Source organism: Ursus arctos, unplaced genomic scaffold, assembly GCF_023065955.2.
Source record: "Ursus arctos isolate Adak ecotype North America unplaced genomic scaffold, UrsArc2.0 scaffold_3, whole genome shotgun sequence".
NCBI lineage: Eukaryota > Metazoa > Chordata > Mammalia > Carnivora > Ursidae > Ursus > Ursus arctos.
In genome coordinates this window covers 34242497-34263441 of record NW_026622985.1, presented here as the reverse complement: position 1 = coordinate 34263441, position 20945 = coordinate 34242497, and the positions used below count along the sequence as shown (strand labels likewise).

At 33.6% G+C, this 20945-nt stretch overlaps 1 protein-coding gene across 2 annotated transcripts in view; it reads right to left on the bottom strand.

The window, feature by feature from the left end:
* Nucleotides 1–20945, bottom strand: part of VPS50 (VPS50 subunit of EARP/GARPII complex) — a 122656-nt gene that overhangs the window by 39334 nt on the left and 62377 nt on the right. For both annotated transcript variants that reach the window (XM_026505740.4, XM_044386519.3), the window contains 5 exons: nt 17116–17210; nt 16694–16792; nt 6410–6500; nt 3295–3471; nt 342–460 (listed from right to left, as the gene is read on the bottom strand). In XM_026505740.4, coding sequence (XP_026361525.1) covers nt 342–460; nt 3295–3471; nt 6410–6500; nt 16694–16792; nt 17116–17210 — 581 coding nt within the window. The remainder of the gene's footprint in view (nt 1–341; nt 461–3294; nt 3472–6409; nt 6501–16693; nt 16793–17115; nt 17211–20945) is intronic.

The following is a 20945-nucleotide window of genomic DNA, read 5'->3' as shown; positions in this document are numbered from 1 at the left end:
TTCCACATACAAAACAAGTAACTACTTTCTTCCTTGAGGTTTTCTAACCTATGCGAAGCAGGAATTGCCTCCAAAGGCAGTATTGGTTTTATAAATCGCAAGTTTGTTTTTATGCAAAAACCACTGCTCTCTAAATTAAGAGCTCTTTGATTATGCCCAATATCAAAAAACTACATTTTCAACCTTTCAGGAATCATTTTAAAACATGCTGACTCCTGTCACATGACATCAAAAGCTACAGAAATATTTAATTTTTGTTTTTTTCCTAGCCTTTAAAGGAAATCCTTTATTTAAGTGCAAAATATAAAATACGAAATACCATTCGATCTAAGAACAATTACCTTTTCACAGGTGCATCACCTGTTTGCTCATCCACATAATCTCGTTTCAGCTCCTCAGGAACGTCACTGTCACTGTCATACTCCTGATAGGCACTTTTTTCTTGTTCATCAGATTCATACTGGAGAAAACACAGTATATTCAACAATGAGTATGAACAGCCAACCTTTCTTGGAGTCTTTCAACACAATAAGAGTATCCAATTTTTAAGAAATAGTTTAGGGAAGAAAGTTCTTAATAACTCATTTCTAATTTTGCCATCAAGAATATTAACTTTCCATTTTCTTCTTCTTCATCCATCTTAACCAGCTCAAAAGAAAAAAAGGAAAATAAAATACAAACATTTTATGCCTACAAAAGCTTCTAAATGTCTCCCCCAAAAATCAAATCTCCATGTAAAGAAAACAAACAAACAAACATAAACATTGTGCTGGGCCTTTCGGAGATGAAAAAGAGTGTACATTTGACCAAAAAAACCCCAACAACAACAAAAAATCTTCTCTTCCTCCAAGTGGTTTCATCATACTTACTTCCATTTTGCTAATTCACTGTAAAGAGGCTGAGTATACAATTCTGGTACCGTTGAAATGTTAATTCAGTGTAATAAACTCTTAAAACACACATGTCAATGTCCTAATTCATTATGATGAGATTTAATTCCAAGGGAGCCTTAGAAAATTATACTGAGCACTGAGGGACTACTGAGAGCAAGGATGAAAATGGCATATTTCCTCTTGAGAGGAAGATTGCCTTCCTAACTCTGTCATCATCTTCATGGCAACATGGCCCCGTGCCAGGGGACAGTGGAGTCCATGCACAGGAAAGAAAGCAGCAGCAGCATTATCGCTTAATATTATAAATTAATATGATTAAATCATGGCTAAGTGTTTTGCTAATGTTAAGTGCTAAGTGCTTTCATAAATTTTCTCACTGAATCTTCAGAACAATTCTATAACAAAGCTTTATCCCATATGCCAGTTGAGGAGCCATGTCATGAAGACGTGAAAAGAAGTTAGTCTCCTAATACAAAAACCATTTTTTGAGAGCTTAAAGCAGTGTGACAGGTCGTAGTTAGATGTGGACCCTGACTCTCAAGGACTTATGCGGTACCTGGAAAGATTAGATCACACATTAATAACTGCAAATGAGCATTCCAGGCATTCTCATCCACTTGTACACACTGTGATCTTGATAACATTCAGAAACAGGATCCACACAAACCAAGCTCTCCTGGTTTTTAACAAAGAGCTTCATAATTCCACAGTACAAGAGATCCTTATTCTTGAGGATTCTGTATTTGCAAATTTCCATACTTGCTAAATATTATTTGTAACCCCAACATTAATATTTCATGACACTTTCACAGTCAATCATGGATATGTACAGAGTATGGAGCAACTTTTGAGTTATCTAACACGCACATTCCTAGCTGAGTGCAAACAAGGTGACGCTCTACCTTCTTGCTTCAGCTTTCCTACTTAAATATCCTTGTCACAGTCCAGTGTCACATTTAAAAAAATATTTGTACTTTTTGCTGGTGGTTTCCCTGTTTAGAAAGGCTCCCAAGTGTAGGACTAAAATTCTACCTAGTGTTCCTAAGTGCAAGACTGTAATATGTCTTATGGCAAAAATACATGTGTTAGATAAGCTTCATTCAGGCTAGAATTCTAATGCCATTGGCTGTGAGTTCAAGGTTCAATACTATATATTAACTTAGATGTCTTCAAGCAAAAACACACATAAAACAAGGTTATACAATGATCAGTTGATGAAAATGTTGTGATCAAAGGCTCATAGGAACTTAATCCTGTATTTCACTTAGGAACAATGGTTCTGCATTTGCTAATTCAGTGTTCAAAGGGACTTTATAGAACACAACTGGCATGAATAAAGAGAATCGAATGCTATGAGATTTAAATTAGCAAATTACCAGTACAGAGGGATATATTATTTCAAAAATATTGAAAAGACTTTAAATCCCTTGCAGTTTAGTCTACTTTAGAGAGGCAAAGTATCACTAAGAATCACTAAATTATATTTGTAAATATGGCTTACTATGAAATAATTTCTAATTCATGATAAAATATGACAATGATATACTTTCATGACAATTTTTTAAAAATTTTATCTTGACCAAGCAAAAAAGAAAATGCCAAAACTAAAATACATACACAAATTCAACAGATTTTCATCAAATCTGAACAGCTTTCACTTCAGCTTCATCAAATCTAAAGTAAAATCATACAGGGTACCCTGGAAATCATGAAGACCAGAAGGACCTATCCAAATTAAATATTGTAAAAACACAGATAACTGTGGAGTAAACGTTCACTCATTGTAAATATAAGAAAACTGAGGGTCACAGAGTTAAAATAAGTTGCCAAGGGCCACAGAGTTAATAAAGGTGACTCATTCAACTGCCTCCAAATCCTTTCCATTAACTCACACAACCTGTGGTTTATACTATGTTTTTTGAGCTGCTCAAAGTGTTAAAACATTGTACTTCTAAATCCTAAAAATATCCCTCGTGGGTAACCAGGCAAGACGTTACTCTCTCTCCGATAAAGGGACATGGAACAAAATGATCTGGATGCCTAAGAGTGGAGTTGAGAACTAAGTGCAGATGATCTATTCCCTCATCCATCTATCCAACAAATCACAGAAATATGCAGTGAAGAAACTATACTCCTACCCGATTTAGTAATCTAGTTAAGAACATAGAGCAATCTAATAAGAGAACAAAGTAAAGGCAAAACGTATTTTTCAAAACGACATTTTCAACAAAGCATGCTGTAAAGCCGTTACTGTACAAGTGGTATCACAGGTATATAAGCATATAGGTAGGAAGGTGGGTAGTAAATGGATAAATAAATCTAGCTAATTACCTTGCTCACTGGGTAGAACACTTTTCAATAAGAAAATCTCACTTATGTTCCACAATAGAATACTACATACCCCATTAGAAGCCAGGACATCTTCTGTTTCTTCATCTTTGTGGTTAGCCTGGATTTCAAATGGATTCCCATCACTACAGTACTGCTCAAACAAGGTCACTGTTTTTGAGGATGTTGAAGCTGGTTGCTTACTAGGTGAAACTGATGGGGAACGAGACTGTTCCATGAATTTAAATTCCTAGACATTAAAAAAAGGAGTGAGATACCTTTTAGCAACAACAATAAAATTCAAGTACATAGCATTCCATCAATATAAATGTAGAGTTAGTGAAAAAAAAATTAATCCTGACTCTTCAGGTCATTCACTTTTAAATCTTGGTAGTTGTCTGAAAGCACAAACTTGAAAATATGTGCTCAAAGGTTTCCCTAAAAACAACTCAGTTGCTGATATCACTTTGAAAATTATTATCTGCATCAAGCTACTTTTGGCTTAGTTTATGGAACTGCACAGAAAATTTTTGAAAATAACTTAAATATGAATAATCTAAAATTTTTAGCATAGAAGACCCACCAGAATATGGTTTTAGGCAATAAAAAGGCCACAATAAAAATTAATCACTGTTAATAATAATTAATTATATGTTTGCACCATTTAAGGTACTCTGTAAAAACACATCAGAATCTTTCCTTGTTATATTGATGTCTATCAACCTTCATTTCTTTTTCTTCATACACCTAGAAGTAGACAACACAAACACACATGCTGAGGTCAGATGATATGTCTTCTAGATCTAAAGTCTGCCATTAATCCACTAATTTCCTATATAATGTTAGGAATGTCACCTGGCTTCTCTGTGCCTCAATTTCTTCATGAATTAAGGGAGACAGTCAACCTCTAGTACAAGAACCACAATGCTAAAACCAAAGAGCTGTTCCCAGATGAGGAAGCCAAGGTAGTCCAGAGGGATTCTGTGCCAAGTTCAAGATCACACTGCTCATTAGTGGAAGAGATGGAATAATCTCTAAAGTTCCTTTGAAGGGCGCCTGGGTGGCTCAGTTAACCGTCTGCCTTCAGCTAAGGTCATGATCTCAGGGTTCTGGGATGGAGCCCCATAGTGAGGAGCCTGCTTCTCTTTCTCCCTCTGCCTGCAGCTCCCCCCTGCTTGTACTCTCTCTGTCAAATAAATAAAATATTTAAAAATAAATAAATAAAGTTCCTTTGAATTACAAAACTCTTGATGATTTTTCACAAAAATTTGGTACACATTTTTCTTACACCTTTTAATCTTTTTAATATTAATCTCAAATTTAAAATCTTTCATAGTCAAAGATAATCTTAAAAATTACACGTTTGTTAAGTTCCAAATGATGTGTTTATTTTTAAATTGCAGCTACACATTAAATCACATCCATCATAATGCTCAAAAATGATGCCATTATTTTTATGATTCTAAACAAGGGGTGAACTATAAGTTAATGATTTTTTTAAACCGAATCTATAGGAATACATGTGTCAAGAGAACACTGTCTCAGTTGTGAATAGTTTTCAATACTTTTTAAAATTGTTGTTAGAACACTTAACATGGGATTTACCCTTTAAAAAAAAAAAAAAAGATTTTATTTTTAAGTAATCTCCACATCCAACATGGGGCTGGAACCCACCACCCCAAGATCAAGAGTTGCATACTCCAATGACTGAGCCAGCCAGGCGCCCTGGGGTCTACTCTCTTAAAAAACTGTTAAGTGCATAATATGGTATCGTTAACTATAGGCGAAATCTTGTACAGTAGATCTTTCTCCACCTTGCATAACTAGAAATTCAAGGTAACTACTTTACAGGAGATAATGCTCACTTGGATGGAAATATTTCAAATGTACCTTGTAAGAAATTGTTTGATAGTTATACCAAGTATATGTGCTCATACGTAATTTGATGATTAAATAAAAATTCAAATAAGATTATTATAGGGATCCTAAAATCAATGTTAGAACTCTAAATAATGTTAAGGAATCATCTTACTTAAGAATTCTAAAATAATGTTGGGGTGCCAACATCCAATTCTTGGTTTCAGCTCAGGTTGTGATCTTGGGGTTGTGAGACTGAGCCCTGGGTCAGGGTCCAAGCTTAGTGTGGAGTCTGCTTGAGTTTCTCTCCCCTTCTCCCTCTGCCTCTCCACCCGCCCCCCCACCCAGGCCCCATGCACGCTAGCTCTCTCTCTCTCTCTAAAATAAATAAATAAATATTTAAAAAAAAGAATTCTAAAACAATGTTAAAATCAATGTTAATTTTGCTGTCTCTAAAGCATTTATTAATCAACATGTTTCACTGTATTTAATATCTCCACATTAGGAAAGGAATATAATAGAATGGATAAGTAAGCTACTATACAATATAAGCACAAAGACTATCTCTATTAAAAACTTTTAATCATGTATTCTTTACATTTATCTAGAATAAGAAAGTTGCTTCTAGAAAGCTATTCCTTCCAAAGGCAAAATCTGAACATACTGGACCTTCTATATAGGGACCTAAGTTTATACATTGTGTTTTGACATTTGGTATTTGTAGGACACCACCTATCACACAAGGAGTGTTTATCTACAATGTGTTTCAACCAAGGGAAAAAGAATCAGTTAATATTTTCACAGATTACATATTCTGTGAGGATTCAAGGAATCAGTTAACTAATAAAAGTTAAGAGTATTTTTTGTTAAAGTGCCTCTTTTATTTCTGAGGCATTGTCTCACTACAGGCACATTTATGAGTTGCAACATAAAGTAAGAGCCTACTAGTTCCTTTGAGAAATGACAAACAAACAAGAAATCACAAGCATTCTGCGACTATAAGCTTTTTCATTAAAGACCATCAAAATACAACTGATCAATTTTCTGCAAAATTTAAATAAAGCAGATCTCTTTCTGAAATTAAAAGAAAAAGATTAGGCAAAAGAGTTTTCCTGAAGTATATAAACTGAATTTGTAAAAAGAGACAGATTTTGACATCCATAAAAGGATCACTCTTATAAAAGAGACTGGCTATTACTCACTTTTAAGCAAGGAAGGAAAGGAGCCATTTTTTAATTTAATGATTTTATAAATGATTTTTTAATATCTGGATTTTTTTTTAAAGACAACTAAATAAAAGACAGAGTCATTTGTTCCTAACAGACACTTACATGAAGTTGCAAGATGCTGAAATTTGACTTCACAGGACAAAGCTCCCAGGTCTCATTCTCTAGAAACATTCTCAGTTCATCAAGCCGTGTTCTTAAAAAAAGGAAACAAACACTCCAAAAAGTTAGAGGAAAAGTACACTGCACACAAGAATTAAGAAAATAAAATACATTATAGAATTATCATAATCATAATCAACTTTGAGAATCCATTCAAACCAACACAACAAACACATTTACTTTTACTTAATATTTTATCATCTTTAAGAGAAAAAACTCTCAAATATTTACTAACCTCACAATATCTCTACTATATTACAAAAATAATGAATGTACAGGAAATGATATTTTTATTAAGGGATGAAACTAAAAGCTACTCCCCGACTCACGTACTTAAAATATCCCTAGCTAATCATATATCAATGCCAAAAAACAGAGAAACAATTTACAAAGTTTATGAGATCATTAATACTAATAAATGCTTTATGCTAAATAGCAAAGATCTTAATCATACTTACTAAGCCACAAGATCAAGATAATTATCACTCTCCAAATATATTTAGCTCAGGGCCTATCTCTACACAGCACTTACAAATTAAATTACCAAGTACGGCACTTACATAGCCAGCATTGCACTAACCACTTACATCACATTGATATCTTCTTTCTTTTTTAATGATATTGTGGTTTACTGTCTATCCTGAATAATCAGTACATTATCTAGGCAGTTCTAGAAAAGTAACTACTTCCTTCCAGTTGACCCAGAAAACAAAAGGCCAGTGCCTGCCCTACTTTTCCCCTTCTTGCAAAAGCTTCATTGTTATTACTAACCTGCTAAAAACAAAATCTAGATTTTTTTAAAATTCACATTTCTAAAGTAAAGAGGCAATAAATGGGTAACTTTGTAAGAAGCAAAAGCTGCACCAAATATTAGAATTAACAGAAGGGGACTTTAAGATAACTATTATAATTAAGTTAAATAAAATAGAGAAAAAAGATGTACAAATAGAAAGGAGAAGTTCAAAGAATTGCAATAATAAAAACAAACAAAAACAGAATCAGACATTCTGTAACTGAAAAATACAACTACCTCAAATCTAAAACTTGGTTAAGCAGAAGACAGGATTAATGAACTCAAGACAGATCAATAGAAATCATCCAAACTGAAGCACGAATTGAAAACAAAAATGGAAGCGACAGAAAAGCTCATAAAAGATACATGAGACACAGTCAAAACACCTAGTATGCACACAACTGAATGGAGAAGACAGAATGAATGGAAGCAGTTTTGAAGAGGTAATGGCAGAGATTATCCTAAAAGTGATTATGCCCAGATCTCACATCATATACAAAAATTAACTAAAATGGACCACAGACCTAATGTAAGAACTAAAACTGTAAAAGTTTACAACTCTTACAATTCAGCAATAAAAAGACAAACAACCCAACTGAAAAATGGGCAAAGGCTTTAAATAGACATTTTTGCAAAGATATACAAATGACCAATAAGCATATAAAAAGATGCTGAATATCATTAGTCATTAGGGAAATATAAGTCAAAAACATAATGAGACATCACTTCAGACCTACTAGGATAGCTATAATCAGAGACAGACAATTAACAGGTGCCAGTAAAGATTTGGAGAAATTAGAGTCCTTATATAATGCTGATGGAAATTTAAAATGACAGAAACACTTTGGAAAACAGTTTGGTAGTCCTCAAATTGTTAAACGTAGAGCTACCAGCAATTCCACTTTGTATTGGTCTCCTGTGGCTGCTGTAGCAAACCCCCAGAAACAGTGACTTAAAACAACAGAAATTTATTCTCTTATAGTTCTGGAGGCCAGAGTCTAAAACCAGTATCACTAGGTCGAAGTCAAGGTGCCAGCAGGGCTACAGTCTCTCCAGAAGCTCTGCACATCATCTACCAATCTGTCCCTTGCCTCTTTCAGCTTATGGCAGTTACGACCATTCTGTGGCCTGTGGCCTCAGCACTCCAATCTCTGCCAGTCTTCACAATATTTTCTCCCATGTATCTGTGTCAAATCCCCCTGTCTGTGTCAAAGCTCTCAATAAGAAAACTCCATGTGCCATTATTGGCTTTTAAGATGGAAATGGTTGCGCACAAGGACTGGAGAACAGCTTCCAGAAGTGAGAATGTTCCCTAGCTGATAGCCACCATGAAAATAGGGATCTCAGTCCTAAAACCACAAGAAACTGAATTCTGCCAACATCCTGAATGTGCTCAGATGTGGATTCTTCCTCAAAGCCTTCAGATCAGAGCCCAGCCCTGCTGATCCTTTGATTTTGGCCCTTTGAAACACCGAAAAGCTCAGCACCTAAACAAGCTGATCCAGACTTCTGACCTCAGAACTGTGACATAAATAAATGGATGTTGTTTTAAGCTGTTAAGCTCATGTCAATTTATTACATAATAATATAAAACTATTACAGTGAAAAAAGGTACCAACTCACAGACAAAAGCTGCTTAGCCAACCCTCTGCATAAAGAGTATACAGGAAACAAGATAGAAAGTAAAAGTATATGATAAAAACATATAAAAACACTAAAAGGGTAAGAAAAGATAAATGCAGTTACAAAGTTAGTTCTTGCACTATTCTGGAAGTATACTAACCTACAGTTGACTGTAACAGAACAGGAGTGTATATTGAAAAGACAGTAACCACTACAAGACTCTATTTTTAAAAAGCTAAGTGAGAAACAAAATAGCATTAAAATAAAAAATATGCATCATCAATCCAAAAGACAGGAAGACAAAATATAAATGGAAAAAGAATAACACTCTTAGATATAAAACAGCAATATGATGGATTTAAGCCCAACTATACCAATAAATACGTTAAATGGAAATAGGAAAAAAAAAACAGTTCAAACAATATACAAAAATTATCAGACTGGATTTAAAAACAACAACAACAAAACAAAACAAGATTATCTATATGCTGTTTAAAAGAGACACACTTTAAATATAAGGCCATAATTAGACTGAAAGTAAAAATTATACACAAGCATGATTTCTTACAATTATGAAATAGGGTGGAATTTTTTTTATCAAAATTTTTTCTTCATCTACTATGATGATTCTTACAGGATTTTTCCTATATTCTGTTAATTAGTAAATTAAATTAACTTTAAATATTTAGCCAAACTTGTACTCCTATAACATTACCTGTTTGTGAGGTCATTATTCTTTTTAGATAGCACTGAATGTGATTTGCTAATATTTGTATAGAAAATTTACATCTATGTTCTTATGAGATATTCCCCTTTAATTTTTCTTTTTTGTAATGTCCTTGTTATGTTTTGGTATCAGTGTTATGCTGCCTTCATAAAATAAGTTATGAAGAATTCCCTCTTTGTCTACTCTCTGAAAGAGTTGGTGTTGATATTTCTTCCTTAAAGGCCTAGAGATGGAAGTGTTTTTTTAAAAAGTACAGATTCAATTTCTTTAAAAGACACATGTCTATCAGATATTCTCAATTTTATTTTGTCTGCTTATTAAGTTTGGTTTTATAAGAAATTTGTTCATCTACATGCATAAAGGTGTTCCTACCATTTTATTATGTATCTATATCACTACACATTCACTGTATTCTTTTTTTAAATTGAAGTATAGTTGACACACTATCACATTTTTAATGTCTAGGATCTATAGATCAACTTCTGATATTGTTTGTTTGTTTGTTTGTTTTGCTCAGCCTTGCTAGTAGTTTATAGAATTCTATTATACATTTGCATTCTATTTCATTGATTTCTGCTCTGTAATTTTCCTCCTTCTGTTTCCTTTTGTTTAATTTGCTGTCATTTTTGTAACTTCTTGAAATGGAAGGTTAGGGCACTGATTTTCAAACTTTCTTCTTTTCCAAAAAATGCACTTACAGCTAAAAATTTTCCCCTCTGCTTTGAATCCCGTAATTTTGATGCCATGGTTTTATTATTCATTTAAAAAGATTTTCTAATTCCCAATATGATTTCTTCTTTGACCACTGGAAATAGATTGTTTAATTTCCAAACACTGGTGCATTTTCATGTTATCTCTGTTATTTATTTCTAGTTTAATTTCACTGTGGTCAGAGAATGTAAGCTCTATGACTTCAATCCTTTGACATTTTTAAAGAACTTGCTTTATGGCACAGTGGATGATCAATTTTGATAAACTTCCTGTGTGCTCTTGAAAAAAATATGTACTCTGCAACTGTTGTGTCTCTCACACATGCACAGACACACACACACACGCACATACAAAAGAAGCAAATATTATTAAATATGTTAGTTGAACACATATCCTCAGTGATTTTTTTCTGCTTCCTTTATCAATCAATCACTAAAAGTGGCATACAAAAAAATCTATCATTATAGAACTGTCTCTTCCTCCTTTTAATCTGAATATCTTGCTTTATACGTTTTGGAGTTATGTCAGTACAGGCATACAAATTTAGGATTGTTATATCTTCCTAGTGAACACTGTCTTATCATTACGAAAGTATTCTCTTTATTTTTAGCAATACTTCTTGACTTAAAGTATACTTTGTCTCTTAGGAATGTCTTTACTCTGACGTGAAGTATCTATAAAAGCCTACCACAGATATCATACCTAATGACCAAGCACTGCACAATAAAGACCACGCCTTGTCACCAGTTCTATTCAAAATTGTACCAGAGGTCCTAAAGAGTAAGTACAAAGATTAGAAATGAATATATAAAACCATCATTATTCACAAATGGTATAACTGTATACATAGAAAATTCAAAAGAATCTCCCAACTATTAGGTTTAATAAAATGCTTTAACCACCAGATCACAGGAATTTCAGGTCAACATACTAAATCAACTTAAACAGGCATATATCTGTATATGTATACAGGTATGTGTATGTGCAAGAAACATCTGGAAACTTTAAATAAAAAGCAAAACAATTCAGAAGGGCATAAAAAATATTTATACAATACTAAAAACAGGCAAGACTAATCAGTAGTGATAGAAGTCAAAATAGCAGTTATCTCTAAGGATGGTTTTGAATGAGAAAGGACACAACAGATCCTTCCAGGGTAGTGGAAAAATTCTGTATCTTAACCTGGGTGGTTTATGTGGTATACATATATGTAAAAAGTTATGGAATTGTACATTAAGATGTGTGTACGTTTTATATAACACTTTAATATATTTTTTCAAAAGAAAAAAAAATCTTAATAATCTTCTCATTCCCCTAACTAAATTGTCTGCAATAAAGGCAGGCTTGTTTTAAAAATACGGCCACAGAGGGCCTTAGGCAACATCAATCCACTAGTGAAGGGTCACAAGGTCACGACTAGTAGACAGCAGAGGGGCCCTGATTTCCAAATCCTGTTATTTTTATTGCACCACTGTTGAAAAATATAGTCAAAGGCAAAAATCGACTTATTTTGTGACTGTGAATGATAAATTGGTTAATATTATCCAAATTGATTTTTAAAGCCATGGAAAACTTCCTTTACATCTCTTTGCCCAAGAACATTTTTACACAAATTGGAAGATTTGCATTTTACTTTTTTCTTCTATTTGACTCTATTAATACACATAAAGAATAACAGTTACGATGAAAAAGCAGTGAGTACATAAACTACAAACTGCAATCAGATGCTGAATAACAGAAATGAATGCTGACATATTATGTGAAAAGCAATCCTAGTTTTACTATTTAAGCAGTTCAGGTGCCCCCTATGTCTTTAAAAAACAAGCTACAAATAGGCTACAAAGAAGCTCCTGTGGTGTACAAAAGAATAGGTACAATTAAAATAAAATTTAAAAGATTTTAAAGAGCAAATATAGTAAAGAAGACAATAACCAATCTAAGAGGCATCTCAAATATGCTGACCTACTAATTAAAGGGAAAAAAAATCTACCAATTGGAACTGTGTGAAATCCAGATCTTTTAATTAACCTGATAAAAGACTTGCTGCAATAAAAGTCAGGTTCTAAAAACAAATGATAAAATCAAACACTTCAAGGAAGGTAAAGATTCCACTACAAGCCTGTCACATTTAAAGAGAAGGAACTTGATGCTCAGAGAAATAAGAAAACCAAATTACAGAGGTGGTAAAGCTAGTAAGTAGTACAGAGGTAGGAACCCAAGGCCACTGATACTACCACACTGGCCCAAACACTTCATCAGCAGGAAGAAAAGTGGAAATCAATAACAACAGTATAAACTAAAAGGAGTTTAAGAGTGGTACTATTATAAACTATGGCAGAGGAAGTTAGTCTGACATCAGATAGATACCATAAGACTTTGTTCTCATTTTAACTCCAAAATTTAAGCCCTATTGTATAGTTGAGAGATGTAAACATTTTTACTTTTAAATAATCTAAAATATTATTTTAAAAAATATAAAAAAATATTAAAGATAATTTATTGGTACCATTACCACCAAGTCCAAGAACATTTGTTTTCTAAAAATATTTCTCCTATTTTCCCAAGGAATATAGCAAAAAGAGTTGTGACAATTATCTCCTATCCCACGCACATTATCTCATACAACATGATCTTACCACTCCCCCCATCAAATTTTCCTCCTCTTGAATCTGGGTAGCCTCATGACATGCTTGTATTCAATGGAATATGGTGGAAGGACTGCATGACTTCTAAACCTACATCGGAAAAGGCTGGGTCTTTTGGAAAACTAGTGCTGTGGGAAGCCAGGTACCAATAAGAGAAGTCCAACCACCCTGAGATCATCATACTGGAAAGACCACATGCAGGCACTCTGGCTAACAAATTCAGCTGTGTACCTCCTTCTAGCCACATCTCCACCAAGGTGCGAGCAAAGCCATCCTGGATCCTCTAGACAAACCCTACCATTAGCTGAGTGCTACTCAGTCACCTTAGCCAATCCTCTAAGGAGCAGAAGATTCATTCAGTTCATCTCTTCCTAAATTCCCGATTACATGAAATAGTGATAAAATGATGGTTTTAAACCCTTAAGTTTCAGGATAATTTGTTACACAACAATAGAAGTTAAAACATAAGTTGGATATTTATAAATTTAAACCCTTACATTTGTTATATTATTTCCTTAAAAAAAAATCTCAGATCTATCATAAAAAAACTAAAACTACGGATCACTTATTTACTGCCCTCTCTGAAACCTTAACCAAAAGCACGTACTTAGCAGAGAATATATGGGGGGAGAAAAAGCAAGTGACTTCTAGAAGATATAAGGTCCAGTACTCAAAAAAACAAAAAAGATTAAATCACTTGGTCCAGACAGAAAACAAAGAGAAGTATATACATAATAAACTTGATCCTAGAAACACACATCTTTAAACTTGATGTTAGAGACACCCATTTAAACACACATTTCCCACTCAGGCAATGGGAAAGTTTTCCTCCCTAAAAGGACACGGGACCTCTCCTCTCTTTTAACACCAGTTGCGTACCTTTAGGATCCTCGAAAATATTTTATAAGATTTGATCATTAGAGTAATTACAAGTTAAAGTCCACTTGTTAAATAGAATTTCTGGCAATTACATATTCTACATAATTTCTATGTCATTACTGTTTAAATCATATAATTTGTGCTTTGGGGGCTTCTGCAACATTTGGCAGAAGAATGATAGCGTTGGATGTATACAAACTCAGCACTGAACATAAAGGAATTTGTCTATTTTGTCTAATTTTGTCCTAGAAAAAGATAATGGCATACAGACTTTCATACAACTAACACAAGCAACATGAGTACACTTTATATAAATAAATGTTCCACCCAAAGAGTAAAATGCTTCTATTTCCACCTTTTAACTATGCCGCTATCTTTAAACCCATAGCCTAAGTGGACTCTAAGTTACAATAATTTGGTCTAAACATTTCTTGACTCTCAGGAGCTCTATTTGGCAGTACAGCATCATGAAACAAATTATAAGCATATTTTAACACTTTTATTAACAAAATTAAAACCCATTTGATCTATATTTCATACTGCTTTTAAATATTTATGTAGTATGATTTGGTGAAGAAGATATTAAATTGGAATTTAACAGATTTAGATTCATCCCCAGCTAATGTGATGACTTTCATCACATTAATGTGATGTGACTAGCTTTACCACCTCTTAGAAATGATGCCACCTGTTTGTCATTTCTAAACCACCTGTTAAGTTTATCTTGCTTTATAAAGACAAAGATTTATTTCAGAACACATTAATGGTTGGCACTAACTTTACCAAATTATTTTTATTGTAATTTTCCAAATAGCAGCTGTTGGCGAGATAGTGACCATAGCCAGTATATAAGCTGGACTCGTTTTGATACTGGGGATAGAGAAGAATACTTTTAGAAAAGTTAAATCTTCACTTTTTAACCTATTCCAATATTCCAATATACAACACAGCAACAAAAAGGCAAGATCTACAGGCAACACTTATGGAGACCTTTTCGTTTAGCCACCCCACTTACCCCATTTCACAGCTGATAGAACCACCAGCCAGAGAGGTAAATGATTTGTCCCGTGTCTGAGAGCTGGCAAGCACCAAAAGTGGAATAAGAACCCAAGCCTACGATCTCCCAGTCCAGCTCTCCTTCTAAAAGTACTGTACAGTCTCTTCAATGGGAAACAAATTTCACACATATTTCTAAGAGAAGTCCATTAAAACGATGAGTGTTTTGGAAACATTTAATAATTCATTTCTATAGTCTCTAATTTCATCAAGGTAAACTTTGGTGAGGAATCTCCATCATGGTCATAGTCTAGAAATGCTCAGACCTGGCTGCCATAGATGACAGACACCTTTTGATAATAAGTAAAGTAGAACGTAGAATGGGTTGGTTTTTTTCATCACACACGTCATGCAGTCACTAGGAACACCACAAGGTTTCCCATTTGTCTTACTGACTAAAAGTACTCTTTGGGAAATGGACATCTGTCATGCTTTCATTCTGACAGGTAAGTGAGGCTTCTGGCTCCTTCAGAGTTCCTTATCTTTTCCCATTTATGATTTTAAAACTCCCCCTTTTGTACAGCAATGTGTACGAGCCAGGCCATCTGTTTCAGCAGGGCTTAAGCTTTAACAGGAAAAAAAGTATACAAATAAAGGCAGTGCTAGGGTTTCATGCTATCCCCTTACCACTGTTTTCCTGAGGTTTAATCAATTAAGAAAAAAATATTTGTTAATCTTCTAGACATTCTTTTCAATTCAACTACAAAACTCAAAGGCTCTGCTTTGGTACAGGATTAATTTAAATCTCTTTCAAAACATATTTAATAGTTCACAATAACAAAGAACACTTGTACTTAAATATATTTAATAATTAATTAATCATTGGTTTGATGTCTAGTAATCTCTCTTCTGACATGGCACCTATCACTGTGACCAGGTACTGACTCTGAACAAGAAGGAAAAGCAGAATTGAACATAATAAAATAAATAAATAAATAAAAATAAAAATCACTGAGAAAGAAAAAAAATTAATAAAATAAAATCTTAAAAAAATAAAAATAAATGAAAATAAATAAATAAAATCCTCACTTTCCCTGGCACAAAATAACAACAAAATCAAAACTTAATTTAAAAAAAATAAAAATGTAGAATAAAAAGATATAACAATTCAAATGATGAAATATATATAAGGGATATAGGATATTCTCCACCTTATACCAGGAAAGGTCTAATAAACAGCTCTCTCAATTTAATGAGGCTTTAAGCATACAATCACATTGCTAATTAAACACTCTTTCCCACCTTCCTCCATTCCCAAAACCATTCCTGATCACCCTTTCTAAAGTCAGTAGTAACTGTTTTGCAATGTAATACAAAATCTTAACTTTGTAGCTAGATTCTGAATATCATATCGTCTTCTTTAGAAGCCTTCTTACTCCTAAAACGCAGATGCTTTCAAGTAACCCCTCACTGAGTGCTGCCTCTACTTTAACTTCCTTACTAGCTCTCACCATATATGCGGATATAGGATAGTGGCCAAAATCTTTTGGTGAACTCCAACATAATCATCATCTTTCACCCATAAAGAACTTGGTTCAATATTTAGTTCAACATTTTGAATCTCTCAGGACAATCTATTAAAATTTACAATAAATATTAAGTAATGAGAGTATTTTATGACATTTTTGGCAAAAAAAAAAGTCCTTAACCATTGCAAAAAGAGCTACAAAGGACAAATTCTTTCAAATTCGAAAGTAATTGTTTTAAACCAATTAATGCTATAAGGTTTAAGCATTAGACAAAGTATTCTTATTACCTAAATAAGTCTATTCATATTTTATGACAGTTCTTACCTATGGTAGTTCTTAAAATAATTGACACTCTGTTTTCTAATGGACTCTTGCAAAACTTCAGATTTGCTACCACAAAATTCTTCTCCAACTTGCATCAACCTAGTTGGATAAAAAGATTTATATAAAGTTCAGCAAGATCCTTATTACAGAACAAAAGTAGTCCAGGTCATCTTTCTTCAAAGATAACAAACCATAAAAATGGATGTTCGAAGAAATTCTAACATTTACAAATTCATTATGGTTTACAGACACCCAAAGGGCAGAAATATTTAAACACACTCACAACACCTCCAGCAGAAATTAATGTTCAATTGTCTTCATTTCCATGAAAAAGTTATACATAACTCACTGATTCATGATTTCTTTGATTATCATCGTTGAATGACTCAAACTAAAGAATAAAATAAGATCTCACACAGTACCTGCTGATTATATCCAAAACAAAGATGAAATCATCATATTTAAATATAGACAAATCTGTTCCAAGCAAGTAGGTTTTTACTTTTAGCTGAACATCCTGCAAAACAAAACAAAAAAATATTTCAAGTAAACCCAAAATATAGATTATAAGTTCCCAGAACCATTTATTCTATAGTTACACATTAAAATGAGACAGGAATACATTCTTAAGAATATATAGTCCAATAATCAATATTCTTACAGTGATAGCACAAAGAAAATTCCATAAACAATAGATATAAAAATAGTAATGGTGACAATCATCACTATTAATACATACACATATGCGAGATAAAAATTATATCCTTGTCTTGGATATGACAATAAAAGTCATCATCATTTATGTGTGGCTTGGTAGGCTAGAAACCCCAAAATAATCAATTCAAAAATAATTAGAATCATCAATTCAAAAATAATTAGAATAAGATAACTACATGATTATGTGCAATACATAAAAATTAAGTTTTCGTGTATTTCTGCTATAGTATCTTAAAATGAGACTCCATTTAAAATAAATATTAGAAATATAATATACTTAGGAATAACTTTAATAGGCAACATTACACCTGTAAGAAAAAGCTAATAACTCTAACAGGATACAAAAGAAATGTCAATAAAATGAGAGTCAAGGGACTGAGTGAGTGTGAAGACGTCAACTTTTCCAAATTAATGTAGCGGCTCAGTGAAATTCTAACCAAAATCACAAAAAAAACTTTTCCTATGAACAATCATTCTAAAATTCACCAGAAATAAGAAACAACCCTGAATAAAAAACCTCTTTTTAAAATATAAAGCTTTGAAGAGATGGAGTAAAAGTTGTAAATGACGTTGAAGGACTTGTCCTAACTGTACTAAATTTATTAAAAACTACTTTTTAAAAAAGAGTACTACCAATGCCCAAAGAATCAAGAAAACAGGACAAACAACTCAGAAATCATGCTAATATATATACAACAGTTTAATAAACAACAGTAAAAACTACTGTTTGCTGATTGTTTACTTTTTATCAGCATTATACTAAGAACTTTACATATTATCTTTAATCCTAAAGCAGCTCTGTTGAACAGGCATTTATTAACCTTCTAAGAGAAGAAAAACCGAACACAAGTCAAGTAATTGCCTAAATTCACATGCCCCGTGAATGACAAGGCTAAGACTTGAATCCTGGTCTCTCTACCTTCAGAGTCTCCTCACTCCACTAGACCTTGCTATGAAGAGGCATCACACATAAAGACACAAAGAAAAAGATTATTCAGAAAGTAGTAGAGGAAAAATCAACTAGATTTGGGGGGGAGAAACTCCTCTCTCTCTTTATATCCCATACCAAAAGACATATAAATGGATTAGATAACTGTTTTCGTATGTTTGCAAAAGATTAAAAATTAATCCAATAAAGCAAAAATATTTTCTGAGTACTTATTCAGTGTTCTAGGCAATATTCCAGGTATTAGGGATATAGCAATTAATATAAAGTTTAGATAAATATCTATATTACCAGATGAATGTTGGCTTTACATAGGAAAAAGCATTTTAAGAATAAATGTAGCACAGATAATTGAACTCAAGTTGGAAGAGGCAAGTCTGGTCTCAAAACAGAGGTAACACTGCTGCCCAGTCCGCCCCCAGCCCGACCCTCCCCCATCGCCATCACCACTGCCGCTGTGGAAGGAGGACCAAGATCCAAAGGAACCAGAGCAGTCAAGAAAACAGTTTTTTTGGTGGTCTGAGCTTTGAACCTACACATGACAGTTTAAAAGAACATTCTGAAAACTGGGGAACACTTACGGAGTATGTGGTGATGAGAAATCCCCAAACAAAATGTTCCAGGGGTTTTGGTTTTATGACTTATGTTTGTGTTGAAGAGGTGGATGGAGCAACCTGTGCTTGACCACACATGGTTGATGGGCCTGCACCAGAATCAAAGAGAGCTATTTCTAGAGATGATTTTGTAAAGCTTGGCACCCATCTCACAGTGAAGAAAATTTTCATTGGTGGCATTACAGAAGATACAGAAGAATATAATTTGAGAGACTATTTTGAAATGTATGGCAGGACTGAAACCAAAGAAATTATGGAAGACAGGCAGAGTGGAAAAAAGAGAGGATTTGCTTTTGTAACTTTTGATGATCATGATAGAGTTGATCAAATTCTTGTTCAGAAATACCACACTATTAATGGGCATAACTGTGAAGTGAAAAAGACCCTTTCTAAAAAAAAAAGGCCGTCTGCTGGACCACAAGACATCATGGAGGTGGCTCTGGCAACTTTATGGGTTGTGGTGGAAACTTCTTTAGAAGAGGTAGCTATGGTGGTAGAGGTGGTGGCAGCAGAGGTAGTTATGGAGGAGGTGATGGTAGTAGATATAATGGATTTGGAATTGATGGTGGCAACTATGGTGGTGGTTATAGTAGTAGAGAAGGCGATGGTGGTGCTAGACCAGGATATGGACAGTAAGGAGGTGGATACGGTGGCAGTGGTAGAGGATAGGATCGATGGTTACAATGAAGAAGGAAATTTTGGAGGTAACTATGGTGGTGGTAGGAACCACAATGATTTTGGAAATTTTAGTGGACAACAGCAATCAAATTATGGACCCATGAAGGGGGACAGTTTTGGTGGAAGAAGCTTGGGCAGTCCCTATGGTGGTGGTTTTGGATCTGGTGGTGGAAGTGGTGGATATGGTAGCAGCGGGTTCTAAAATAATTCAGAAGAAAAGGGCTACAGATCTTAGCAGGAGAGAGAGCAAGGAGTTGTCAGGAAAGCTGCAGGTTACTTTGAGACAGTCGTCCCAAATGCATTAGAGGAACTGTAAAAATCTGCCACAGAAGGAACAATGATCCACAGTCAGAAAAGTTACTGCAGCTTAAACAGGAAAGCCTGCTTGTTTAGGATGGCCATAGCCACAGCTATTGATTAATGCAATGTAGTGTCAATTAGATGTACATTCCCGGGGTCTTTCATCTTGTACAGCTTTGTCTTTCTCTTTTCATTACATCAGGTAGGTAGCCCTGTAAATTGTGGTAGCGGTACCAGGAATAAAAAATTAAGGAATTTTTAACTTTAAAAAAAGAAGAAATGTAGCATAAGTCACAAAGGATAAAGGTCAATGGTTTGACCTCATAAAAATGCTGACCATCTGCACATTGAAAATATAGTTAAGTGAAAAAAGACAGACAAATGACATACAAAAGATTACCCATTATCATATAAATCATTATCACATAAATCACCTATAAGTAAAAAACATGAGCAAATAATTCACAAATCAATAATTAATGATTTTTAAATGTTCAGCTTCTCTAATAATTAAAGAACTATGAATTAAAACACTAACAAAAATATGAACAAATTGAATTGCCCAATTAAAAGATAAAGTTTCTCTCTCAAAAAAATATTTCTTTTACGTTATAGAAGACACAACTAAAACATGATCCAAAAGCATTTAAAATAAAGGGACACTCAAAGGAAAATATATGAACAAAATAAATACAGCAATGGTAATAATAAAGCAAACTAGAATTCACGGCAAAATGCCTCAGGACAAAAGAACTATATATTTTTTTAAATTAATGAAGGGAATTACATACAAAGAAGGTAGGTAAAGTAGTTATTAGCATTGCAGCATCAATCAACATAGCATCCAAGTATAAAAAGCAAAAGCTAACGTTAGAAATAAAACAAAAACCTGACAAAATTACAATCCTTCTGGAAGATTAAAACTCCTCCCACAGAATTACAAAGGCCAAGGAAACAAAGAAAAAATAAAGATATAGATTAGAATAATGCAATTAAT